This window comes from Gavia stellata, chromosome 3 (genome assembly GCF_030936135.1).
Source record: "Gavia stellata isolate bGavSte3 chromosome 3, bGavSte3.hap2, whole genome shotgun sequence".
Classification (NCBI taxonomy): Eukaryota; Metazoa; Chordata; class Aves; order Gaviiformes; family Gaviidae; genus Gavia; species Gavia stellata.
The window spans coordinates 4,826,395-4,849,397 of record NC_082596.1 but is presented as its reverse complement, the minus strand read 5'-3'; the positions used below and the strand labels follow the sequence as shown (position 1 = coordinate 4,849,397).

Below are 23,003 nucleotides of genomic sequence, written 5' to 3'. Positions count from 1 at the left end.
TGAATGCGTTTCAGATACCTTATTTAAACAACAGATACTGAAGATGGGGTTAAATTTTTTTCACACTATACAAATTAAAAGAATCCTTTATTTGGCCTCCCAATGTATTAAGAACAAATATTGCCCAAATACTGGCAGCCATTCCACCCCACCTCTTTCCCTATTTTTCAGTCATCCTACAAGCCAACAATCAGAGACCATTCAGGCCTGAAGAAATGCATGCGGAACCGATCTCAGACCTTCAGTAGCATACATATTGTCTCAGTCACCCTGATCTAGACCAGGATGTAGAACACCTTTACTCTCTGGGATTTAAAAAAAAAAAGGAAAATCAACCTTTCTCTTTTTACACGGACTTGTCTTCTTAACTGAGCAGCCATGACAAGTATTGCTTTTTGCAACAGGATCTCATGAGAAAAGCAGGTAAGGCAAAACAGCTTGCCTGGGACAGTCACTGAGAGTGACCTTCATTACCTATTTATAACCTACTCTCTGACTACGCCTATGGGAATGAAGCAGCTGACTTCCAAAGGCCAACTCAAGGATGGGCTTGATTTTCAAAATTCTCTAATTCTACTGTCTTTGAAATGCAGCCAACTGATGAGGGTGACAAGTCCCTTTCTCACAAACCAGGTCTGCTTTTTGAGCAAGTACCCCAGCTGATGATCACTTCCCTTATATTTGATAAAACCAGAAGACTACTATTCTACTTGCTGCTCTGCATCTATACTGCGGTACATGCACACACTGACACACACTACGGGCCTCCACTCAGAGCTGCAGAAAGGTGGGCATCAGTAGAGTTAACAAGTTGTATGGTGAAGTGATCTGTCCACAGCATAGCATATGCTACTGAGCAGTTCTAGGAGCTTCCCTTTGAGTAACAAGCACTGCCTGGGCAGTTGGTGGAGCCAAAAAAGAAAGGATGATCCAACTCTCAATGTTTTGTGGCACTGAAAGGAATAATCTCACCAGTCCCATCCATGTAGGCTGCTTCCAGCAAGTTCTAATTCAGTTCACATCAGCAGAAAAGTAACCAGAAAGGAGAAGATGGGAACAAAAAGGGCAGACAAAGGAGGAGCCTTGTGCGAGTTTAATGAACTGTATCAGCTCGCTGAAGGATTAGACAACCATTAAGGCTCACATAAGAAAAGGAAAAGGACTGGATAACTGGAAGCAAGAGAGGGGAGAAGATGGACTGTGGAGAGGAGAGGTACAGAGCTGTTAGATCAACTTAGTCAACTCATTACATCATTCCGCAGGTGGTCTGGCCTTTGTGTCAGTGCCAAGGCATTTGTATCACAGCTATCAAAACTTACAGTACAGGACTGCTAAGCATTGGGGCATCTTCTACCAGTTAGAGTCAAGCATGAATGTTGCCTGGTTACAAGAACCTGCTTTACCTACAAACCTTAAGATGTCTATCCTGTGGGGAACAATTTGTTACTCAAATCTCTTGATTCTCCCCTTGCAGGAAAAAAGACCAGCAATCGGAACAGTGCTTTGGCACACAGCATTTTTAGAGACAGAAAGGAGAGCTGCTGCGATTGCTGTCGAAGGCTCAGTATTACCAAAAATGACCAGGGTCAATGCTATGATTTAAGAGCCCCACATCCTGCTAACCCTAATGCACCTAGTACAGGGTAAAGATGAAGGTTAAAGGAGAAAGGCTCTTTCCTCTTTCACCCTCATGCCCTTGGAAACATCCAATCATTAAAATAATACTACTACAAATGAAGATTAATTTCTTCATTAAAAAGTGAGTTTAACGCATGCCCAGGTCTGCCTTGCTAGCATAAACACTAAGAGGAAACTTGAAGCAAACAAATCCACTCCAGTCTTTATTGCCTTCCCATTAAAAAGCCCTGGGATTTTGTTTGTATTTCACCTGTCACCATCTCGCATGCACAGGTATACAGGCCTTCATACAAGCAAACGCTTAAGGAAGAATTAACAATTTATGCTGCTGTAAGATAACCTAACAGCAGCAGTGCTATTGGAATTCAGTAATAAACAAAACTCTCAGACTGCATTTGGAAGACTACAATTATTCTAAAGCAACTGCATGGAATTACACTCAAACTATACAATGCTTCTCTAGTGCTAAATCCTGCATAACTCAAGGAAATAAGACAGTATTACACAGTGTGACATAAACCACAGCAGACTCCTGAATACTCACTTCCTGAAAAAACTACTACAAACAAATAAGCAAGCAGTTCCAATAATGATAACTCTGATCATTTTTGGCACCATGATTTAGATGTATTCGGAATTTTCTGATGCTGGACGGAATTATTTTCATTGCCAGAGTATAAAATAAAATGGAAAAAGGGTATTTGGTTTGATACAGTTAACTAGCACAAACATTCCTAAAGGAAATGCATAGTGAAGATGCAGGCACAGTCAATAAAAGGCTTCTATCTGACTTCTGGTGCTGATCTCCTTTGCAGGAAAAAACGGTAGTATTAGGTCTTTACTGGTTTTTATTTAAAACAAAAAAAACCCACTACAAGATAGTTCAAACCTTTGCCACCTCGTGCAAAATACAAACCTTTTTATCGCAAGAAGGTCAGAGCACTATATAAAAGCAAACGTGAGGATGGGGAAAAAAAGATTTCCAGTAAGCAGTGATTTCCTGTTCGTCTTTTGCGACATAATTGAGGTTATCCACTGGCAGATTGGCAAAGCTAAATATTGTGTGTGCACCTGCAACTGAACTGTTTGCCATAGGAAGAGGGAAGAAAATTTGAAGTGACAGAATTTTGGGTGACCTTGCCTTCAAGTCCACTATTATCTACTCTTCCTAAGCTCTAACTACAGCTATGTCACCTGAAGCAGAGTCATATCCCTATTTCTGCCCTTTGTTTGCCCATCCTCTGCAGGATTATAAACAGCACAGCACCAAACAAAAAAGCTGCGTATACGTGAGACGGATTTTATTCTGGTAACTTTTGTGTACAACCTACTGACAATCAGTGTAACTTCTAGTAACTGGGTTAGTCCAGGAGAACATCTGAGATTTAATTTCTGAACACTGAACATACAGCCCTTTTAATTTAGATGATTAAAAAAAACAAACACGAGAGTTAGTTACTGGTTTATTAACACTACAGGAAGCTTTTCATTTAAGAGCCATTCCAAGACTCCTCTCCCTTCACTAATCTAACTATTTTTACAAGTACTGTCATATGATCTTAAACACTCTGTGTTACGGTATTACAAATATGACAGCAGCATTTTGAGTATGCACAGCAAATCTCCACGGGTTTAAAAGGTATGTCAGGCTGCATGTATTCAATAAAACATTAAATGACACTCTGGAAAGGTATTGAATAATTTACATCTTGCTATAGCTCCTTCATGAGCATTTTATATAATTCCTTTCCACAAACCTCAAAACAATCATCTAGCTTCGCTTTTAAAACTGATTAACTTCGTTCTGCAACGTGTACAATGCAAGTTGCACCGCCTAATGAAATCGGAACTGACACTTGTACGCTATGTAACAAATTTCCACAGCATAAATTATTCATATCTTATACGCAGCACTACTATCATGGAAAGCATTCAGGAATCCCCTACTTCCTAAGCTGTGGTTTCACAGTATTGTCAATGAAAAATTTCTTGTAAAGTATGGAAGGAACAATATTGATGCACATCCCAGAAACAGTAAAATGTAACATGCACAGAAAAGAATGTGCAACATTTCTGAAACCTAAGTTTTAAACATTCCTAATTTGTTTGAATTTGTTGCATTTGTTAAAATCAGGCCTCTAAAAAGAATTTAATAACTCAAGATTACCAACTGTGACATCTACTAGTATATAACTCCACTTGCAAGAAATTAAGTATAGACTATTTACAATAATTCCGCAGAAGGTATGCGTAAGCCTTTAAACTAACTAGCAACTTTTGCACAAATTGTGGTTATGAACATAAACCACAGAAAAACACGCATAAAACCCCTGCAATGAACCAGTTATCATAGTAATCTCCTTTCTGATGTTCCCACATGAGCTTAGTACTATACTTGGTTTAATGGTATTTTAAAAATCTGAGCTCCCCATCTTCTCTAGTAGACTATTGTGTCTTTCTGCAAATGTTCGTTTCCTCTTGTCTTTCTACCAGGAAATTACACAATCTTTCCCTTCTTCCTCTCCAGCCTACATCCTCTCCTGAGCGTGCACCATCAGCTTACTCTGCTAAAAAGCTGAAGACAACTCAACCTTCAACAGAGCATAGGTCATACCACTTCTTTTAACCAACCTACTGGTTATCATGAAAATATCTCAGCAAATGTACCTGGGCAATGGAAAAAGACCAAGTTCTGCAGTTACCTTTCTATTGTTCATTGCTCCTGGAATAACTGAAGATGCCAGTTAGAAGAAAGGCAGATGTCACTCATCGCTCTGGGCTTCAATTCATTATCCAATAAATAGCTTTACAACTGCAGAGGGACAAACTGATCTATTCACTGCACTTCACTCTTTTCAAATTACATCTCTCCTACTTAGTCTACATCTAAATACAACCAGTACTTAACAATATTTTCTTGTTTTCATTTAAATAACAAGATTTATCCTTTTAAATTTTCAGAGGTATGCTTATACCACAGATAGGAACAGGATTCTTACTGTGAAACTTTAAGGATGACAAAACCTGAGGCGGGGCTGGTTCACTAGATACATCACAAGTTTTGCAGGTTTTTGAGGACAAATAACTGGGAGATTTCTGCTCCTACTTTATGCCTCCCCTAAATCCCGGGTTACATTTATCTGTTCCCCTCAGTTTGCAGGAAACCCCTTACAACAACAAAAAGTATTCTTCACCGCTTACAGCTCTTTGATGTGAGAAGTTGTGGGTTTTTTTCCTGTTTCATCACCTCTATTCCAGCACAAGAGGTTCTTCCTTAATAAAGCAAATTATAGAGTTGTTTTTTATGACAAGGCAAAAAGACTTATATATGACTCAATTTTGACACTGAACAGATTTATACTCTTACTTCCATTCTTCTGGAGGGTGGGCTAGTTCAAATTTCTCTCTCACATTGGACACCCCCATGTCCAGGTGTAGCCAGTGAACCTCCTCAGACTGCAGATGACTGAGCCGTAACCCATAGCAGGCCACATTTTTCACTTTTTGACTGTCCACAATCTTCTGAATTATGCCCTAAAACAGAGAAACACACACTCCTTACAAGCCGTAAAATGCAATATATATTTTCTAAAAATTCTACAGTAAGGCTTTATAGTGTAACAATATCATACCCTATACAAAATACTAAGCGATAAATCAGGTATCACCTTTATTAAGAATACTAAACATGTTCAACTGTGTGCTGTTTCAGACAAACATTTACAATTTCTGAAGTTTTACCGGCATGGCTTCACAAAACATCAGTAAATATGTTTCCACGCGTCTTAGCAGAATTAAGCCACTATTTCCTCTATGTAAAACAGAATAACATAAAACCCAAAATATAAAAAGCAGATTTGTGGATGAAAGTGATATGTATTTATACAAAAAAACCCCAAACAAACAAACAACCCATCACCAGCCTTTGTAAGTCACTCTTCATCTACAGCTGGAAAACCGTCTTAAGACTTTCATCCTATTTCGTGCTCCAACAGCCAGGATTTGGCAGCTCACATCACAGCCCCTTGGTTTCCTTCCCCCCACTCATTTTCTCCTGAGATTCAGCACAGATCCCTGATAAAATGAGGCAAGAGACAATTACTTCGGAAGATTCTCAAACAAAACGGATGTCCTACTTGTTTGTCCTGAAGTATATTTCAGAGTTTGAGGACCTCTTGCCCAAGAAAGGAACCTTTAAAAAATAATCATAGCAGATTGCAGTTTCCTTTCCGTGTTAGACCTTAGAAAGGTCTAACATGGGGTAAATAAAATTCAAATGTGTTAGTAGAGGGTGGATTAGCAGCCTTTCAGGTGCAGTGTGGCAGGCTGTCCTGCTCTTATCCAGATTAGAAAGTCAGCAGGAGGTCGGAGTTGCTGCCTCACAACCCAGTAGAAGGTAAGGCCTATCTCTCTGCAAGGCAGCAGATCTCTGCCAGCACAGTTTAGAGCTCAGCAGGAGAACGGGCTATCACTGCTCCCACACACTTCTTTCAGGAATCCACAGTCCTTTGCTTCTGACCCTGTAACGGGCTGAGAATTTCCTACTGAAAATGCTCATGCATGAGTGTGTGTATACACACATATATATACACATACACATGCACGTATGTATATACACACACAGATGCACAAACTGCTGATTCTTGCTCAGAATTTCCAAAAATATCAACATGTAGCCAACAGTGAGCTCTACAGGAGAGCCAGAGGTGGGCTACTGCAGTGAGTTAGGCAAAAGTTTTTTTTACAGGATGACATTGTTTCCCAAAATCTATTATTTTATATCCCAAAGAAATTGTTTAAGACCCTGATTCTACAAATTAAGCAAGCAGAAAACTAACTGCAAAATGAGAATTAAGCACTAAATCTGAATAGAGGTGGAAGATGACACATGTAGGAGTGGAATCATGCTTTTGGTGAGGTGATAACAAGCTGTTAGATCAGCTCACACATCTTACCAAACTGCAACCTTAAATAATCTTCCAGAAACAACACAGTGCATAGTGCAATGTAAAAAAAATTAAATTTTTTCAAGCCTACAAGAAGGAAACCCAAGTCGTGTTCAGTAAATTCATGGTGTCTGAGTCAGAAGAGGTTCCATCAAGCCCAACACCCGGTCTCCAACAGCAATGGTATGTTCTTGGGGCCAATTGTGGCTGGAAAGCTCCCCCGCAGAAAAGGACCTGGGGGTATTGATTGACAGCCAGCTGAATATGAGCCAGCAGTGTGCCCAGGTGGCCAAGAAGGCCAACGGCATCCTGGCCTGTATCAGAAATAGCGTGGCCAGCAGGAGCAGGGAGGGGATCGTGCCTCTGTACTCGGCGTTGGTGAGGCCAAACCTCGAATGCTGCGTTCAGTTTTGGGCCCCTCACTCCAAGAAGGACATTGAGGTGCTGGAGCGTGTCCAGAGAAGGGCGACGAAGCTGGTGAGGGGTCTGGAGCACAAGTCTGATGAGGAGCGGCTGAGGGTGCTGGGGTTGTTCAGTCTGGAGAAGAGGAGGCTGAGGGGAGACCTCATCGCTCTCCACAACTACCTGAAAGGGGGTTGCAGAGAAGTGGGTGTTGGTCTCTTCTCCCAAGTGACTAGTGACAGGACTAGAGGAAATGGCCTCAAGTTGCGCCAGGGGAGGTTCAGGCTGGATATTAGGAAAAAGTTCTTTACTGAGAGAGTAGTGAAACACTGGAACAGGCTGCCCAGGGAGGTGGTAGAGTCACCCTCCCTGGAGGTATTCAAGGAGCGTGTGGATGTGGCATTGTGGGATGTGGCTTGATGGGCATGGTGCTGTGTGGTGTTGGGTGGGTTGGTTTTTGGTGTGTGGGTGTTTTTTTTTTTTTTTTTTTTTTTTGGTTGGACTTGATGATCTTACAGGTCTTTTCCAACCTTAGTGATTCTGTCATTCTGTAGCCTGGGGAAGAAGAGTGTGGCTAGCAGGGCGAGGGAGGTTATCCTCCCCCTCCACTCGGCCTTGGTGAGGCCCCATCTGGAGTGCTGTGTCCAGTTCTGGGCTCCTCGGTTCCAGAAGGACAGGGAGCTGCTGGAGACGGTACAGCAAAGGGCTACAAAGATGGTTAGGGCACTGGCACATCTTTCTTATGAGGAAAGGCTGAGGGACTTGGGTCTTTTTAGTCTAGAGAAGAGAAGACTGAGGGGGGGTCCTATCAATGCTTATAAATACCTCAGGGGTGGGTGCCCGGAGGATGGGGCCAGTCTTTTTTCAGGGGTGCCCAGTGACAGGACGAGAGGTAATGGGCACAGACTTGGTCATAGGAAGTTCCATCTAAACATGAGGAGGAACTTCTTTCCTTTGAGGGTGGCAGAGCCCTGGAACAAGCTGCCCAGAGAGGTTGTGGAGTCTCCTTCTCTGGAGATACTCAAAACTCTCCTGGACACATCCCTGTGCAACCTGCTCTGGGTTACCCTGCTCTCGCGGGGGGGTTGGACTAGATGATCTCCAGTGGTCCCTTCCAACCCCATCATTCTGTGATTCTGTGAGCATCCTTAGAAGCATCATTCGCTTCAGTACCAGTAGTGCCTCCCAAGACCCTTGTCTTCTTCCATGCCCAGGAGCTGGACATCCACTGCTAAGTGGGTGACACGCCCTACACTTGAAGGAAGATGGACACAAACAGCCAGGCATGCAAGATGCTCGCAGAGGACCGTATCATGCAGGAGGGAGACTTCAAAACACACTGGCAAATGGAAGTTTTCAAGCCACACTACCAGCTGGCAGCACCACACAGACTAACCAGCAACTGCGGAGTCCTGCCAGCCAGAAGGCGCCCAAGTCTGGGACAAATGTCTGATGCAAACAAAAGTAACCTCCCTGCGGGTATGTTGGTAAAACAACTGAAGGAAGAACCACAGTGGCCACAGATGGATGCCGGGGGAAGAGGCGACACCAGGCAAACACATACGACACTTCCTCCAAGTGCTCTCCCAGCCTCTGACTATTTTTATCCGAGTGGATTTCCTGACCAAGCATTGCTGCTGTCATTCATCAGCCTTCAATGAAACTCTTCCAGTTACTCATCCTGTCTCCTCTTAAAGCAGCTAACTTTTTTCAACCTTCCCCAGCAAGTTCCAAAGATCTATTAGCAGGTCAGTGAACGGTTTTAAATCTGAATTAAACGTATTGACCACAATGTACAAAAATTGGTTAAGTTTGTTTCTTGCCTGTATCTAATGGTCTTTGTATCAATTACTGCAAAGGAGAACAGTTGCCTGTATCCCAGGAAACGGTAACAGCCACCAAGTACTCTCAGAAGTGACAGAGGCACATTTAACCTCTTCTTCACCCAAAGGACAATCTCTGCTTAGTTGGTAAAGCCTAACACTTTGGCAGGCGCGCTCTCCTCTAAAGGGAACACTGCCAGCTTTTCTATATGCTTACAAACAGAAGAGATTAATTCATTTTCACCTCTTTCTATACCCTGCATAAATAGAGCACATAACACGCAGCGTTTGTTTTCGGAAATCCACCCCTTCCCCCGCCTCTGGCGATGCCGGTTGATAATGAAAACGGGGGTACGTGCTCTTAAAAGGCAGTTATGCCTGCTGTGATAAGAAATGGCTTTGGAAAGAAAAAAATTAAGGCAAAATTGTCTATGACCATGAAATACTGATGCATAAGGCAGCTGAAAACCATCAGTATTTACTCAGGAAAGAATCAAGCCGGGCATCTCAGAATCTCTCTAATTTTCAAGTTGGGATTTCAAAAGGACTGAAGAAGTAGTCAGATGTCTTAATTCCCAACAAAAGCGAGTGAGACTTTTAAGCCTCTATCCCTTTTATATCATCAATCAATTCTAAATCTATCACAGAACCAAAAGTAAATAATAAAAAATGTAAATGTATTTATGTAAATGTATTTTTAGTAAAAGTATTTTCTAACTTATTTAAGAAAGGTGCCATATCCTTTCTGGTCAGGTGGTTGGTATCACCCCAAAAAAATAATTAGCAACAATTAGTACATACTGCAACTCAAGAAAAAGTCAACTTCAATGTAAACATTAAGGAGATAGCAGCATCAGTGCAAAGGAGGTCAAAGGCTGCTTTGCTTTATTTGTCTTTAAGTATTTCACATAGTACCATTCTGACAACATATTATCTTAAAATTGTGGTTATATTCATTATTTGTTCCCTCATTGGTTTTGACTTTTTTTTTTTAACATAGCAGGCAAAGGGAGGCAAAATTGCTATAAGCTACTTGATTAATTTCTGTGGAAGGAATGTAAGTTATTATAAAAATGACATAATCAGTCATTTTTAGTTCAAATGTTTTATACCCCAATACATTTTCAAAGAAGAACTTTTAATGTGTGTTTTCCACACATGTGTGTTTTAAAATCCTAATCTTAAAACAAACAAAACCACAAAGTCTTTCCAGGACTACTTTAGTATCTGAGCAAATATTAAAGGAGAAGAATAGCTCAAACTGACAGCAAATTTAATTGTTTTGGGAAACTTCCCATTTTGGCAGTGTTAGGTTTACGGTTGGACTCGATGATCTCAAAGGTCTTTTCCAACCTAAAGGATTCTGTGTGCAAGTGTTTGAAAATATATTCTAAAAACTTCTGTGTGTCCAGAAAGGAAGAACTGATGTTTTATGTGAAACAAACACTTAAGTGGCTTCTCTTCTTTTTTTGTTTAGGAATGCCAGAGAGCTCGTTCCAGACGCTAACAAACCATAGCCAAAATCAAAAAACGGAGAAATACGGAAATGCGGTGATTAAGACACTCAAAATGGCTGATTTGCAGGGGAAGACTCTCAAGTAAAACTTCTATTTGCTTATTTACTTTTTTATTAATAAACCACAGAAGATGAATTTTAAACATCTAGAGCCACACCTTCAATCAACATAAACCGGCACCACGACAGCGCGGCTCATTCAGCAACATGAACCCGCACCAGGGGAAGCGCAGCATATAAACAGTATAGTAAGTTCTCATGCAGCAGGACAGGGTTTGTTTTATCTGGCTGCTATTTCCAAACAGTACAAGATTAATCTCCAAGAGTTGCACTGGCAACGCAGCCATAATTGAGTCAGTGTATTTAACTCCTATCGGGTAGTAAACAAGGCGTAGAGTCTCGGTTTCTGGACAGCCTCCGCAGACCAAGTGGAGATGCCTGGAGTGTCAAACAAAGCCATCGCCATCACTCCAGGACGGGTGACAGCTTCTCTGTCTTTCATGGTCGCAATGTGAGGAGCCTTGCCAGAAGCACGCCTGATGTTCTTCGTGGTAGTGATCAGAATGCTTAATCAGAAGTTTCCAGACAAACAATTTAACTGCTTAACCACTGCACAATAGCAACTAAGACATCCCACTGAGATACGTCATGACAATCTTTTAACTGGAAGCACAGCCAAAGAAATCTGAAATCTCTCCAGACTCTACTACAACCAGCCTTTTAGCGCAGGAAGGAAGCTCCTCAGATGCATTCTTGAGTGGGAAAAAACCCACGTAAGGAACACCAAAGTTTCAACCTGGATGAAAACTTATGACCTCAAATTAATCACAGCTAGAAATACTCATAGGAGAGCTTGACTCCAGCAAAAACCTACTCTGGAACGAGATTTCACTTTGGGTGTACACAGGATACCTACATGAATATAAATGTCTATGGGAAGTTTTCACATGTCTATTGTCATTCTCATAAATACCCTACAATTGTGAGGAAGTCACACAATCATATGCAAGTTGAATGCTGCTTACTGTAGTCACATTGACTTTAATTAGGTTTCCAGAGCTAACTTTTATAGCCTGAACATAAAATAGGCTAGTACAGCTGAGTAAAAGAGAATGGGAAGCCCTCAGAGGAATTTCCTATCAATAATAGGTGACAGGTCACTGTTCCCTCCCTTTAACCCAGAGGGAAGAAAAAAAAGCTTTTTCAATAGCTAGAAAACTTGACAGCACTCATTTTTACTCATTTGTCTAAAGAACCCACAGATATGCAACACAGCTAATTTGAAAAATAGATTAAAAAATAGAATTTACAATACAGTGTATTTAGGAGGCTGTTGAAAAATCAAAACAGACCAGAGAAAGGCCGAAAGGTGCAGGATACCCTATGCTCTCCCAGTATGTATCAATAATACCTTGTGCTTCTGTAAATGAGTGAAAATGAATTGCTTGCTTATAAATTAACAAAGCTGATGTGCTACTATGAATAAATTAAAGTTGGAATAATATAGTCCCAATGTGACTACAAACCTAATTTTCCCATTTAATAGGAAGGAGAAAGCGTCTTGCACTAGAAAAAGTCTTTAAGTAGCACCTCCAACATAGGGACATGGTGTTAATGTTTGTGAAGCACTTCAAATATGTCAAATGCTATTTATATACCAAGTATTATGACTCCTGATGAGAGATTTATATGGGGACCTTAAATGAAAAGCTGGACAATAGTAAACTACAAAGCTCTGATGCAAATTAATTTACAATTTCCATAAAGGAAAACTCTAGAATGCCCTCACGACACCAAAATACAGGTTGTCCTCCAGTGACGCTATGCCTGACATTCAAAGAGAAAAGCCCACAACTCTCTTTCTCATTATCGTGCTACTTTTTCTTTCCTGCACTGATCCAGCAAACATATTTGGACTCCACACAATAAACTAGACTGGGGAACTGATCCAGGTGAACAAGAACTCTGCTGCAGAAGCCCAGCAACAAGTATATATTGAAACTATAGCCTGAAAACACGTCATTCTGGTGCCTAGGATTTTGTCACCATGCACGCCCAGAGACACCATCAACTCAAGCAACACAACCATGTAAGTGCCTCAGCATCTCTCACACTTAAGCCATGCACAGATCAGTCATCCAAAGTGCCTCCCGACATCCACACGTCATTCCACAGGGAACCTCCGAGCACACGCCGACAGCACTGACAAACACAGAGCCAGTACAACCGTGCTGCTTTCCAGTCCCCTTGGCTGAATCTTTTGATCCTACTGCACACCAGTATAGCTTCCTAAATAAACATAACAGTATTTTAAATTTTGACAGTAAGTGTAGTTTTCCAGAAGCTTAACATATAGAACTGACTATCCCCTAACCTCAGTTGCACTTGCAAAGTCTAGGAGCTTCCTTAGATCCAGTCCTGTACGGCCAAACTCTAATGCAGGATGTGCTCTTGGCTTGAGGGGGAGGTGCAATTTATATTAAGGGCTAATAGAGGGCTATTTACATTGTTCTTAAAATGTTATTTTGCATGTGCATCTCATGCAAGGACATCAAGAGTATCTTGCACAAGTAAAACAGGCATTCTAAAGACCAAGGGTATTTTAGTTATAATTAGTCTGAATATCACAGTACTGTCTACCTTCTTTTTTATACTGCTTACATCTGTAAGTCTGTAGTTTTGAGTTCTTGGCACTTTTCTAAAGTTCGCAGAAGGAAGGCACATATTAACTAACAATACAACTATGCCTTGTCATCTGTTACAATGCATGTAGGCATGCAGCAGAGAAAAGGAAGGGGGGGGACACACACGTAAATGGTACCTATTTTCTAGCTCTCTTCCTAGATCAGGAATGATTTTATATATTTCTACACCTATCCAATTGATGTTAGAAATCAGTGCACTCCAGTTTGCTTCTATACATCAAGAAGTTTCACTGCCTCAAAGCACATATATTACTGTATACCTGTAGAAATTAGATTTGGATATGTAACCATATCTGTATACAGCAGATATCTGTAACACCAAAAATACTTACCTGGCACCATTTTGAGTCCTGCTAGTGTTCACGAGCTCTTTCTGCTAAACGTGAAAAAACTTTGCGTGACCAACCTGCCACCCCTGTACTATATTATCATAAGAATCTATTTTAAAAGAGAAACCCAGTAGATAAAAAAAAAAATCCTGTATAACAGTTGCATTTTCCTTTACAGACAGCAGTAGATACATCAGAACAGCCCTACCACATAGCCAATCCCCTGTAACTCTTCAAGCTATCTGCTTGGTTTAGGAGGAACCAAGAAACAATAAAGCATCTCTGGCCCATTGAGCAGTTGGAAAGCAGCATGTTCAACTTCTGGCTACCTGGTAGTCGATCAGAATCAGTATCGTCTATACCAGCTCTGCTCCAGACTAGCCACAGGATCCGCTACCTTTCGTTCAGATAGCAGGTCAAAATAAGGCAGGTTTGAAAAAAGGGGAAGACGTGGAAGACAGAGATGAAGCTGAATGCGTGGAATTGTGGCAAGAAATTAGTCTTCTCAGTGACTGAGGGTTAGACTGACAAGCCTCTTGCCCTTTTTCAAGATAGGCAATATCCTTGAGAAGTGTTTGGAAACCAGGAACGCTGCAATGGATGACGAGGGATGCTAATAAGGCTGTAATAGGGTGTTGCCTGGTGGTGCAGTAACACTGCAAACCCCAGCAGTGCCAGCACAACCAGGCATTTCCTCTTTTCTCCCAGTTTTCTCAGTTGTGCCAGTCTGCAAGACGATGCAGCTAACAAGATTGGGGAACTGATGTAGATTAAAAACAACACTAAAACGATCATTCATTTTAACTTGGACTGAGTTGGCCAAACAGTCACAACACCTATGCCAGCACAACAACTAGGATGGCAGCATGAGAAAACAAACAGTGAGAAGGAAGCTGGCACTGCTGCCAGAAGAAATACTTGTCTAACTAGGATACCACTTGAGTTGGAGACCTTTGCATTAGAGACTGTTCCCATTCCTCCACCACAAACTGGATCTCCAATCAAATACTCAGGTCTCCCGTATTACTGGGTAAAACACAGCAACCATCCGTAGCGCAGAAATACCCGCAAAAAACTCAGGAGCCTAACTTAGACAAACCTGGAAGGAATGGAAATACTGCAAGAACACCTAGCCAAAACTGACCGAAACACAGACACTATAGCAGGGACTAAGACATGCAAATTGCAAATGGTTTGGGAAGATAAAAACTGGGTATGGGTAGAAGGGGAGAGTCAAACAGGGAAAGAGCAAGCAACAAATACTACCACAGTAATGAAGTTTATTAAACTGCTTTAGTGATGTCTCGACTGAATGTGCTTCAGCCCTTCTCCTTCTAAAGAGCTCAAATTAGGGAACTGGCTGGAATACACAGTTTTCCAACCCTGCACACATGCCTTCTACCTATGAGAAATAAGATTCTGCAGGTAGGTAGGGAAGCTGATGCATTTGCCCTGGTCTTTTTCCCTGATGTAGGGATGAGACACAGCCAAGGCATGCCTCTTGACTTCCAACTTTTTGGGGTCCATTAAGTTAGATATAGCCTTATCCTTAGCTAATGATGTTCTTTTTTCCTTCAGCTTTTTGAGTTCTTATTCTGTCAACATTAAAGAAGCCGACATTTCAGGGTGGTACTGCATAAAAAAGGGAGAAAAAGACATCCAAATGATGAACAGGCTAAGAGACCCCTGGATACTATCTTTATTTGTCAGACTTCTAACCATGTTTCTCTAGCTCCAGAAATAAGGACAAAGCTGACAGCTAAAAGTTTTAATGCTATCTCTATCCAGTTTGTTTTAGTCAGCTAGTCTTACAAAATTGGAAGAAAACAAACCCGTGCAAGAATGAAGGTGCGATGCATGCCTGGCAATAACCTGGTTTGAGATTTCTGGTTGTTACTTCCACAGAAATAATGCCATCTTTACTTCGCACAACTACTATTCAAGTACCAAGGATAAGCTTTAAGGGCTAGAAGTTTCAAAGAAGGTGTAATGGTTGCAAGCTGGGCACCTCTGGGGTGGGAACGCAGACGACAGAGCAGAACCGCACTTCACTGAAAGCCATCTATAAGGGCTCACACAAGGTTTCCCAATGTCTGTTTTCTAAAAAAACCCAACCCTTCCCCATCCCCTCAATCTGCTAAATGCAGTGCATTCATTTCTCTATTAAATATGGTTGTTACAATTCTGCTTCAACCCCGTCTTCTGAAAACAGAAAGGTGATTTACCTGTAACGGCTGATCAAGATGCGGTGGCAGTGTTTACTTTCAGGGGGCACTTGAGACCAAAGAAATTCCATCTCAGCAACACCCACCCACTTGCATGCCGCACCCGAGGCTGTGAACAGGGCAGAGCATGCCCTGCATCCTCTCCAACCCCAAAGCCCTGGAAATCCCTCTCTGTGAATATGCACGTAGACAACACATCCAAATGAAGACATACCAAGATAAATAGCAAAGATAAACAACCTTTCTTTCCCTGGCAAATGCATGGCTACATACGCATTTCTCAGTAGGAGACCACTGTTTGCACATTCATAAAAGCCTTTTTTTTGTTTGTTTGTTTTGGAAGTGAAGCATGTCTTTAGTGTTATACCAAGGAAAAAAGGGGTAAAGGGAGCATGCCAGTTCTTTGAAACCCAAGAAAGCATTTCCAAGAATTGAAAAACTGCCCTTGAATCCTTTGCAGAATACAGACTCATCCCTCAAAGGAAAGAGCTGTCTTTGAGGGACTAAATTCATCCAGAATAAACAGAGGTCCACAGCCAGAAGTTCTCCTCAAACTAAAGCATACATACAGCCACACTGTTGTCATGGTTAAAGATATTTCAAGTCAAATAGCACGGAAATCATACCTTTAGTCTAGCCACTTAAAAGACTCTTAGAGAAAGCAAAGTTCTGTTCATCTGAGCTTAACAAGATGATTTTTTTTTAATGAAAAGGGTTTCCACTCATGATCAAGGATTTGTGTGTAATGTATACAGCTAAAGCACTGCTTCCACTCTTAGGTAGTCAAAAAATATTGTTATTTTTTAAAAAAAGGGAAAAGGGCCTTTCCTCACTTCTTTGACTGTCAAACACATCCTTTCCATAGACAAAGGCAAACTTGACTTTGTTAGAAACAGAAGATGTTAGAAATCACAAATCAGGAAAAAAAATTCCACCCTTACTTTCCCTTGGTATTAGTACATTCCACAAAGTCCTCCACTTTACCAGCAGAAATACCTTTAATGGGCTCTTCTGGAGATTTCAGAACAAGTCTAACTTCCTTTGAATACAGGAAAGGTTCCTCAGCTATCATCCCAGAAACGGTGCTAACCAGGGAGAAGTCTTGAAAAACCTTTTTTTCCTTTTCCTTTTAATTGCAGAACTGTCTCAAAGACATCCACCTCTGGATATTCTTAAAGAGCTCCTTGGAAACAAGCCAAAGGCCAAACCCAGCACCAGTCTCCTTCTCAATTTGTAATTCAGAAGAAATGGAAGCTCTATCGCAGACATCTCCTCCACAAAAGGAGGTGGGGGTAGAACAAAGGCATAAAAACCTTAAAGGCTATTTTAATCTTAAATTATTCGGCTTGGTCTAACAGCAGTCATTCCAATGGAATGTAGGCTTGTACTCCAACAAGGGTTTACTGTTTTAAAATAAATGTCAGGACATAGTTATATATCAGTGCTAGATCTTTACTACAGAGTACCTGCACCTTCAATAGTCATTGTCCCAGTTTAACAAAATAAAAAGAGAACCACATTGGTTAAAAGAACAAAGTTTAACAGCAACCCATCACATTCTTCTTTATTAGGAAAGGAGAACAATACAAAAATCCCATGACTTTTACAAAAAAAACATCCAATTAAATGTGCATATAAGAAAACTAAAAATTAGGCATGCCTCAAGTAACTGCTACTTGTCTGTTCTTCTGATCCCACTTTTATAAAAAATGACACATTTTTGCTTAAAACAAGGATATGTAACTCTGCAAATCAAACTCAGCACTGAATTTCTTACAGGGACTGTGAGTTTTGGATCCTTAAAGCCCATAACCACAGGTATTTCTGAGCTGGAGAAACCAGAGATGTAATCTCTGCTTTTGTTTTTGAAGTTTCTACATACTTCTGTGGAAAGATAACCTCAATTTCAAGTACCATATAAAGAACCCTAGACATTCATCCACAGTAGAGGCTTGCAAGGTTAAAAACATAACTGAGACGTAGTTTTTCTTCCCTTGTATCAAGTAATACACTTCATGAAACGAATCAATCACATTAGATATATATCAAACCACTATACTTAAGCCAGGGAGCAAAGATGTTTCAAGTGGCACCTAAAAAACCCTGTTCCATGTAAAGTAAGCATATGCTATTGATGATAATGATTCCCGTTGTTGTACCTCTAACCTGTCTGTTCTCCAAGTTATCCCTAAACACAAATACGAGCTTATTAAATTGACAAAAGACAGAAAATCCTTGCATTTCACAGGTCTGTGGTCACTGTCACAAGATCTACTCCACTTAGGAATGCTGTTAGGTCTTTTCATATGCAGCCATGCTAGAAAATAAACAGTAGGAAAGGAAGAGAAAACATTCAACACTCTTTAGTCTTTTTTACTTGGTTTTCTCTTGCACAAAGGAAACTTAATAGTGGGCAGAAGGAGACAACAGGTCTCCTTAACTCTCACAACTCTTGGAATTGTGCCTTTGTAGAGGAATTTGAAGGACGGTGCAGAGACTATAAATGGTGGAAGGAATGAGCAGATGGGAACCTGTTTCTACAGCAGGAACCTCACAGAAGAAAACAACCCCGCACACCACCTACCACCATGCAAGATTCTGCTCTTGGAGGATAATTAAAAAACAAGCAAACCACAAAGTTTTAAAAGCACCTGACATGTTAAATTGAGCTTCATTTCAGTTTAAATTCAGAAATTGAAAGAATAAGTGTAGCAAATGTTAAGTAAATGTCTCGGCATTAGAGAGAATGGATGCTTCAGAATAAACACTGGGTTTTCAAGCATACACAACATTTCCACATACCTCTAAGATTACAGATATTTAATGTTATTCTTAAAAAAATCCCAACCTTTGGGGGGTTTTCGCATAGACTAACTGAAGGACAACACTGTACAAATACAAGCAGCAGGTGACTACCGGGGGGATGGGGAACAAAGGGACTTACTGGGGGGAGAAAGGACTCTTCAGCTCAATTTCCCCACACTGTGGGGGAATAAGTTTCCAAACAAATCTTTTTTTTTTTAAAAAAAGTCATGTACACATTACATTTAAACATTTTAAACATGTAAATATACACATCTTACATTTAAACATGTAAAAATTTCTTTTTTTTTAAAACATGAAAAGTGTCACTTAATGTCACCTTCATCCCTGCTCTCATCCCTGCCGGGACGCGGCACACAGGCTTTTGGGGAGTATAAAGTGGTAAAAGTCAACTGACATACATCAGTAGTGGTATGTAGACTGATAACCACTGTTCTAAATTTCAAGTTTCTATTCTGCAAAAATGGGAAAGAGTTCTCATTTCTGTAAGATAATACACAATCATACATCAGGTTTTTTTGTTCTCAAGGGAAGTTGGTACCACTTAAAAGCTTTTTCTGAAGTTACTCACAATACACAACAGGTTAAGGTTCTTTTAAAATAAACCACAGAATTTCTGTGTTTGTCTGCTTCCAGACTTTTACCTCCCATTTTTTGAGCATGAAGTTAACACTTAACCTAAAGATGGCATGAGAATGCTAAAAACAGACTTACTCGGACATCAGTAGCATCTCCATGCCGGATAATGCTGGCCCACGTTGTTGGTTCACTGCTATTTTCAAAGTAGTGAAAAACCTTTAAGACTCGTTCCATGGCCCCTGGGGAACGCTCCATCCCAGTACTGAGGTGCGTCTTTGCACTTGAACTTGGTGTATGATTCAAGTTTGGATCAAGGTAAGCTGCTGCCATGGTTTTGCTAGATGCTAGGTATCTGTCATATTCTAGGAAAGGGAAACAAAAAAATACATTAGTTTTAGTTATACCTGAATCTTACACTGATTCATACAAAGCATTTACTGGAAATCCATAAAGACTCATTTTTAAAGGACATTTAATTGCCTTTTCTGGAGTACCCTCCTGAAATAGTTATACCATCTACAAACATAAAAAACTTACCCAGATGACTACCAGAGAAGCTGCAAGCCCCCTGGAGCAAGGGATCCGAATTTGAACACCACATTCATCAACAAAAGCGGTATCTTTGGCAAGGCTTCTTCCCTTAGTTTCTCAATGACTTAACACAGGCCCCTGCCAAAGCCTTCAAGACTGAATAGCGCCTTCCAGTTTTAACAAGAGTTCCCATTCCTAAAATGTTCCAAGTCCAGTCCTGCAACAAGTCTCTAAAGATCAGCACAGGGAAACCCTGACAGCCTAAGTCACCAAACGGGAGGCTTTCCACTAAGAAGCCGTACACTGACACCAGGCTCTGCTGTTTAATGCTAAGACATTGTCATATCACTTGTTCTGTGCTATTTTGGGAACCAGTGCGACTCAAAACCATCCGGAGCTAAATTCATTATTCACTGAGGAACCATAAAAAACACCACCGTCCCTCCTCTCATCAGCTACTAAGTAAGTGGCTAAGTTTTATCATCGGCTAGCTGGGTTTCCAAGTGATTTCCCAAGTCCGGTGGCAAAAGGCATGGACCACGGTACGAGTCTGCATCTCAGAAAAGAAAAAAATTGCCTCTTGGCTACTGCTGCAAATTAGTCAGCCACAAGCAGATGGTGTCTGAGAAATCAATGCAGTACAAGAGAAAAAGAGCAAACAATACCTCCTCCCTCGCCTGACAGTCTCAAGCATCATTCCAGTCTGCTGGCTGGAAAGAGCAAAGAACTGCAGGGCTTTGCTCCAGGGCTTGGACAAGTGCACGAGGATTTCTGTACCTCCTCCTCACAGCGAGCAGCCAGTGGGGAGGCAGTTTTGGAAAACTGAAGATGTTAAAAATAAAATAAACTTGATCTTTCTGGCGTAGTACTCTGAACGCCTTTCTGGTAGTAAAGCTGGCCTGCGACAGCGGGCTGGAGGAGAGCGAAACTGCTTCAGTGCTGCTACTGAACGCCTGAGCCTTAGTTTACTTCACTGCGAGGCAGAAGAGAGACCCACGCTTCCAGCTGAGCTCCCGTAACGCCTGGCCGCCCCAAAACAGAGCTTCAGCCCCCAACCTGCCACCCGCCCCGGTGCTCTGACCTCCCTGACAACCGGGTCAGGAAACTATCACAGCGGGGTGGGAAAAGGTGATTTGGTTTTTAGGGTTGGCTTAGTTTTATAGCCCAGCTGCCTGAAGCAGCTCACCACAGACGTTAGACAAGCACAGAGGAAGAGAAGCAGAAGCAGCCGCTGGTCAGGGCGGGAGGGGAGAGCAGCAGCAGCAGCAGCTAGACATGACACCAGGTCCCCAGTGATGTCAAAGGACACACTGAGCTCAGCGAACAGGAATCCGGTACCGGCAATATCAAGGCTTGAAATCTTCAGACTGTAGATAACAACATTTGCTGGAGGCTAAAAGAAGACTTGAAGTCTAACACAAGGATCTTAAGCCTCTACCCAATTCAGACCCACAAGATAAGAGGAAACAAACAGCCCATCTGTGCAGAATGTCTTTACCGCTTGAATTGCACTCATCTAACAGAACTTTAAGAACTTAAAATTGGCAGTACTGGGTCAGACAAAAGGCCTCTAATGTTCTGCCCTCGGGGAGATGGTAAGAGCAGGCTAAGGAGACACTTCTCCCAAAGGTTCCCCCACCGCCCGGCCCCTGAGGGACTTCCCCCACCTGCCAAGTGCTAACTTAATTTCATATCCCTGTTGCCTGGCTGAAAACTCAAGAAACCATCAGAGCTTTTGTACCTTGCTTTATTGTTCTGTTTTCTGGTAACCAATACAAATGTACTAAGCCAACCTTATGCCCACGTTAAAAACTTTCCTCCTAGCCACCCTATGCCAACAGATACAGATCCGAAAATGCCGGGAACCCCTCAGCAACTTTACTCTTGACTTATCCCCAATGGAGTTTGTGAGCTGTTTTCATATAAACCTTCACTTGAAAGCTGAAGCAGGTATAAAAATCTCCCCTGTGGCAGACTAATACCAAGACGACATGACTGGACGTGCTCCAAACCGCAGGGCTCCTCTCCTGTAAGGTTAAAATAGCCATCGTGAAACTCCGAATGTCCGCAGGGTGGGGAGTTTCATCAGGACAAATTCATGCAGGTGAAGCCCTTCAACAGTGCAACTGCTAGGAAAGGAACGGCAGCTTTCAGGCTCAGACATGGGCGACTTTTAACCCTTCTGCAATATGCTCTGCCTCCTTCAGAAGAACCTACTCTACCTCAAAGTCACTAGTAAAAACGCTAAGTTTTATTTCAAGCTTACGCATGCAAACAGGAGGAAAGTTTGCTACAAACCAAAGCGAGATGAGTAATTCTTTTAGTAAAGGAGAACTAAAAGAAAGCCTGCTTTAATATTAATTTGCTATATTTCATCCACTTAAGATACGCATTAATCAGGTTTTATTTGGCAGAAAAAGAAGAGGGAGAAAAGCTATGGGAAAATACCAAAACAAGCATTAAAAGGATGTCTGACCATCGACTAATACGGACAATCTACACCCCTTGGGAGCAGCAAACAAAAAAGCGATGAAAGACATCAGTTCCTATATACAGAAGCGCTCTTAGGCAGAGTAATGTCAATGGACAGGCAAAACGCTATTACAATTTTTTCATATTGATCACATAGAAGAGAAAACGTGAAATCAAACATCAGAAGGCCATATAGGGTATTGGGTCTTGTCAGTTTTCACACGGTTTTACGGGCCAGAGGTTTTTAAAGGTGAAACAACTTCCTACGCAAAACTAGAAAAGCAGTTTTCCTTCAAAATTTGATCATCTTTGGGTTCCTTACAACTTCTTTACAAAATCCTAATGCTTACTTTTATAAGGTACCAAATGAGCAATAAATTTGATAGCTCAAGTTAGAGAAACACATGCTGTATCTCTGGTTATGGACCCACTAAGATTCCCACTAAAACCAGCCCTTGGGTTTGAGTTTATAATGTGACTGTAAAACTCCACCCCTGGACAAAACTTTGTAAAACATAGCTGCTCTCGATGCAAGATGAGAGTTAAACAACTATTTTACAAGAGCTGCCTGGTTGTTTTAAGATCCAAAGAAAGCCAAGATTACAAGACTAGGATGCTTACTTGGGTTCTTCTAAATTAAAACCAGACTGGTTTGTAATCCTGCCATTACAGATCTCAGTTTAGAATAGCAGTTTTAGTCCTCTTTACATGAAACAGAAAAGTAGTATACTACCATGGAGCAGAAACAAGCTACAGCCAACTACAAGAGGGGAGATTCAGACTAAATATAAGGAAGAAAATTTTTTATGATGAGGGTGGTAAGACAGTGGAACAGGTTGCCCAGAGTAGCTGTGGATGTCGCATCGCTGGAAGCGTTCCAGGTCAGGTCGGACGGGGCTTTGAGCAACCAGATCTAGTGAAAGATGTCCCTAAAGACTAATGGCCTAAAATCAAGCCTGGCCAAACTTGTTTGTACACGAGGTTATGTGCCAGATATCACTTTGAGCTTCCAAG

At 41.4% G+C, this 23,003-nt stretch overlaps 1 protein-coding gene across 26 annotated transcripts in view; it reads right to left on the bottom strand.

Annotated features, from left to right (window-relative positions):
* Positions 1-23,003, bottom strand: part of PTK2 (protein tyrosine kinase 2) — a 181,259-nt gene that overhangs the window by 112,698 nt on the left and 45,558 nt on the right. For 20 of the 26 annotated variants that reach the window (XM_059835980.1, XM_059835983.1, XM_059835978.1 and 17 more), the window contains exons 1-2: positions 19,122-19,342; positions 5,006-5,172 (exon numbers count right to left, since the gene is read on the bottom strand). In XM_059835980.1, coding sequence (XP_059691963.1) covers positions 5,006-5,172; positions 19,122-19,316 — 362 coding nt within the window. In that variant the 5' untranslated portion in view covers positions 19,317-19,342. Of the gene's footprint in view, positions 1-5,005; positions 5,173-19,121; positions 19,349-23,003 lie in introns of those variants that run through there. The other 6 variants (XM_059836000.1, XM_059835977.1, XM_059836001.1 and 3 more) reach the window with 1 other exon arrangement.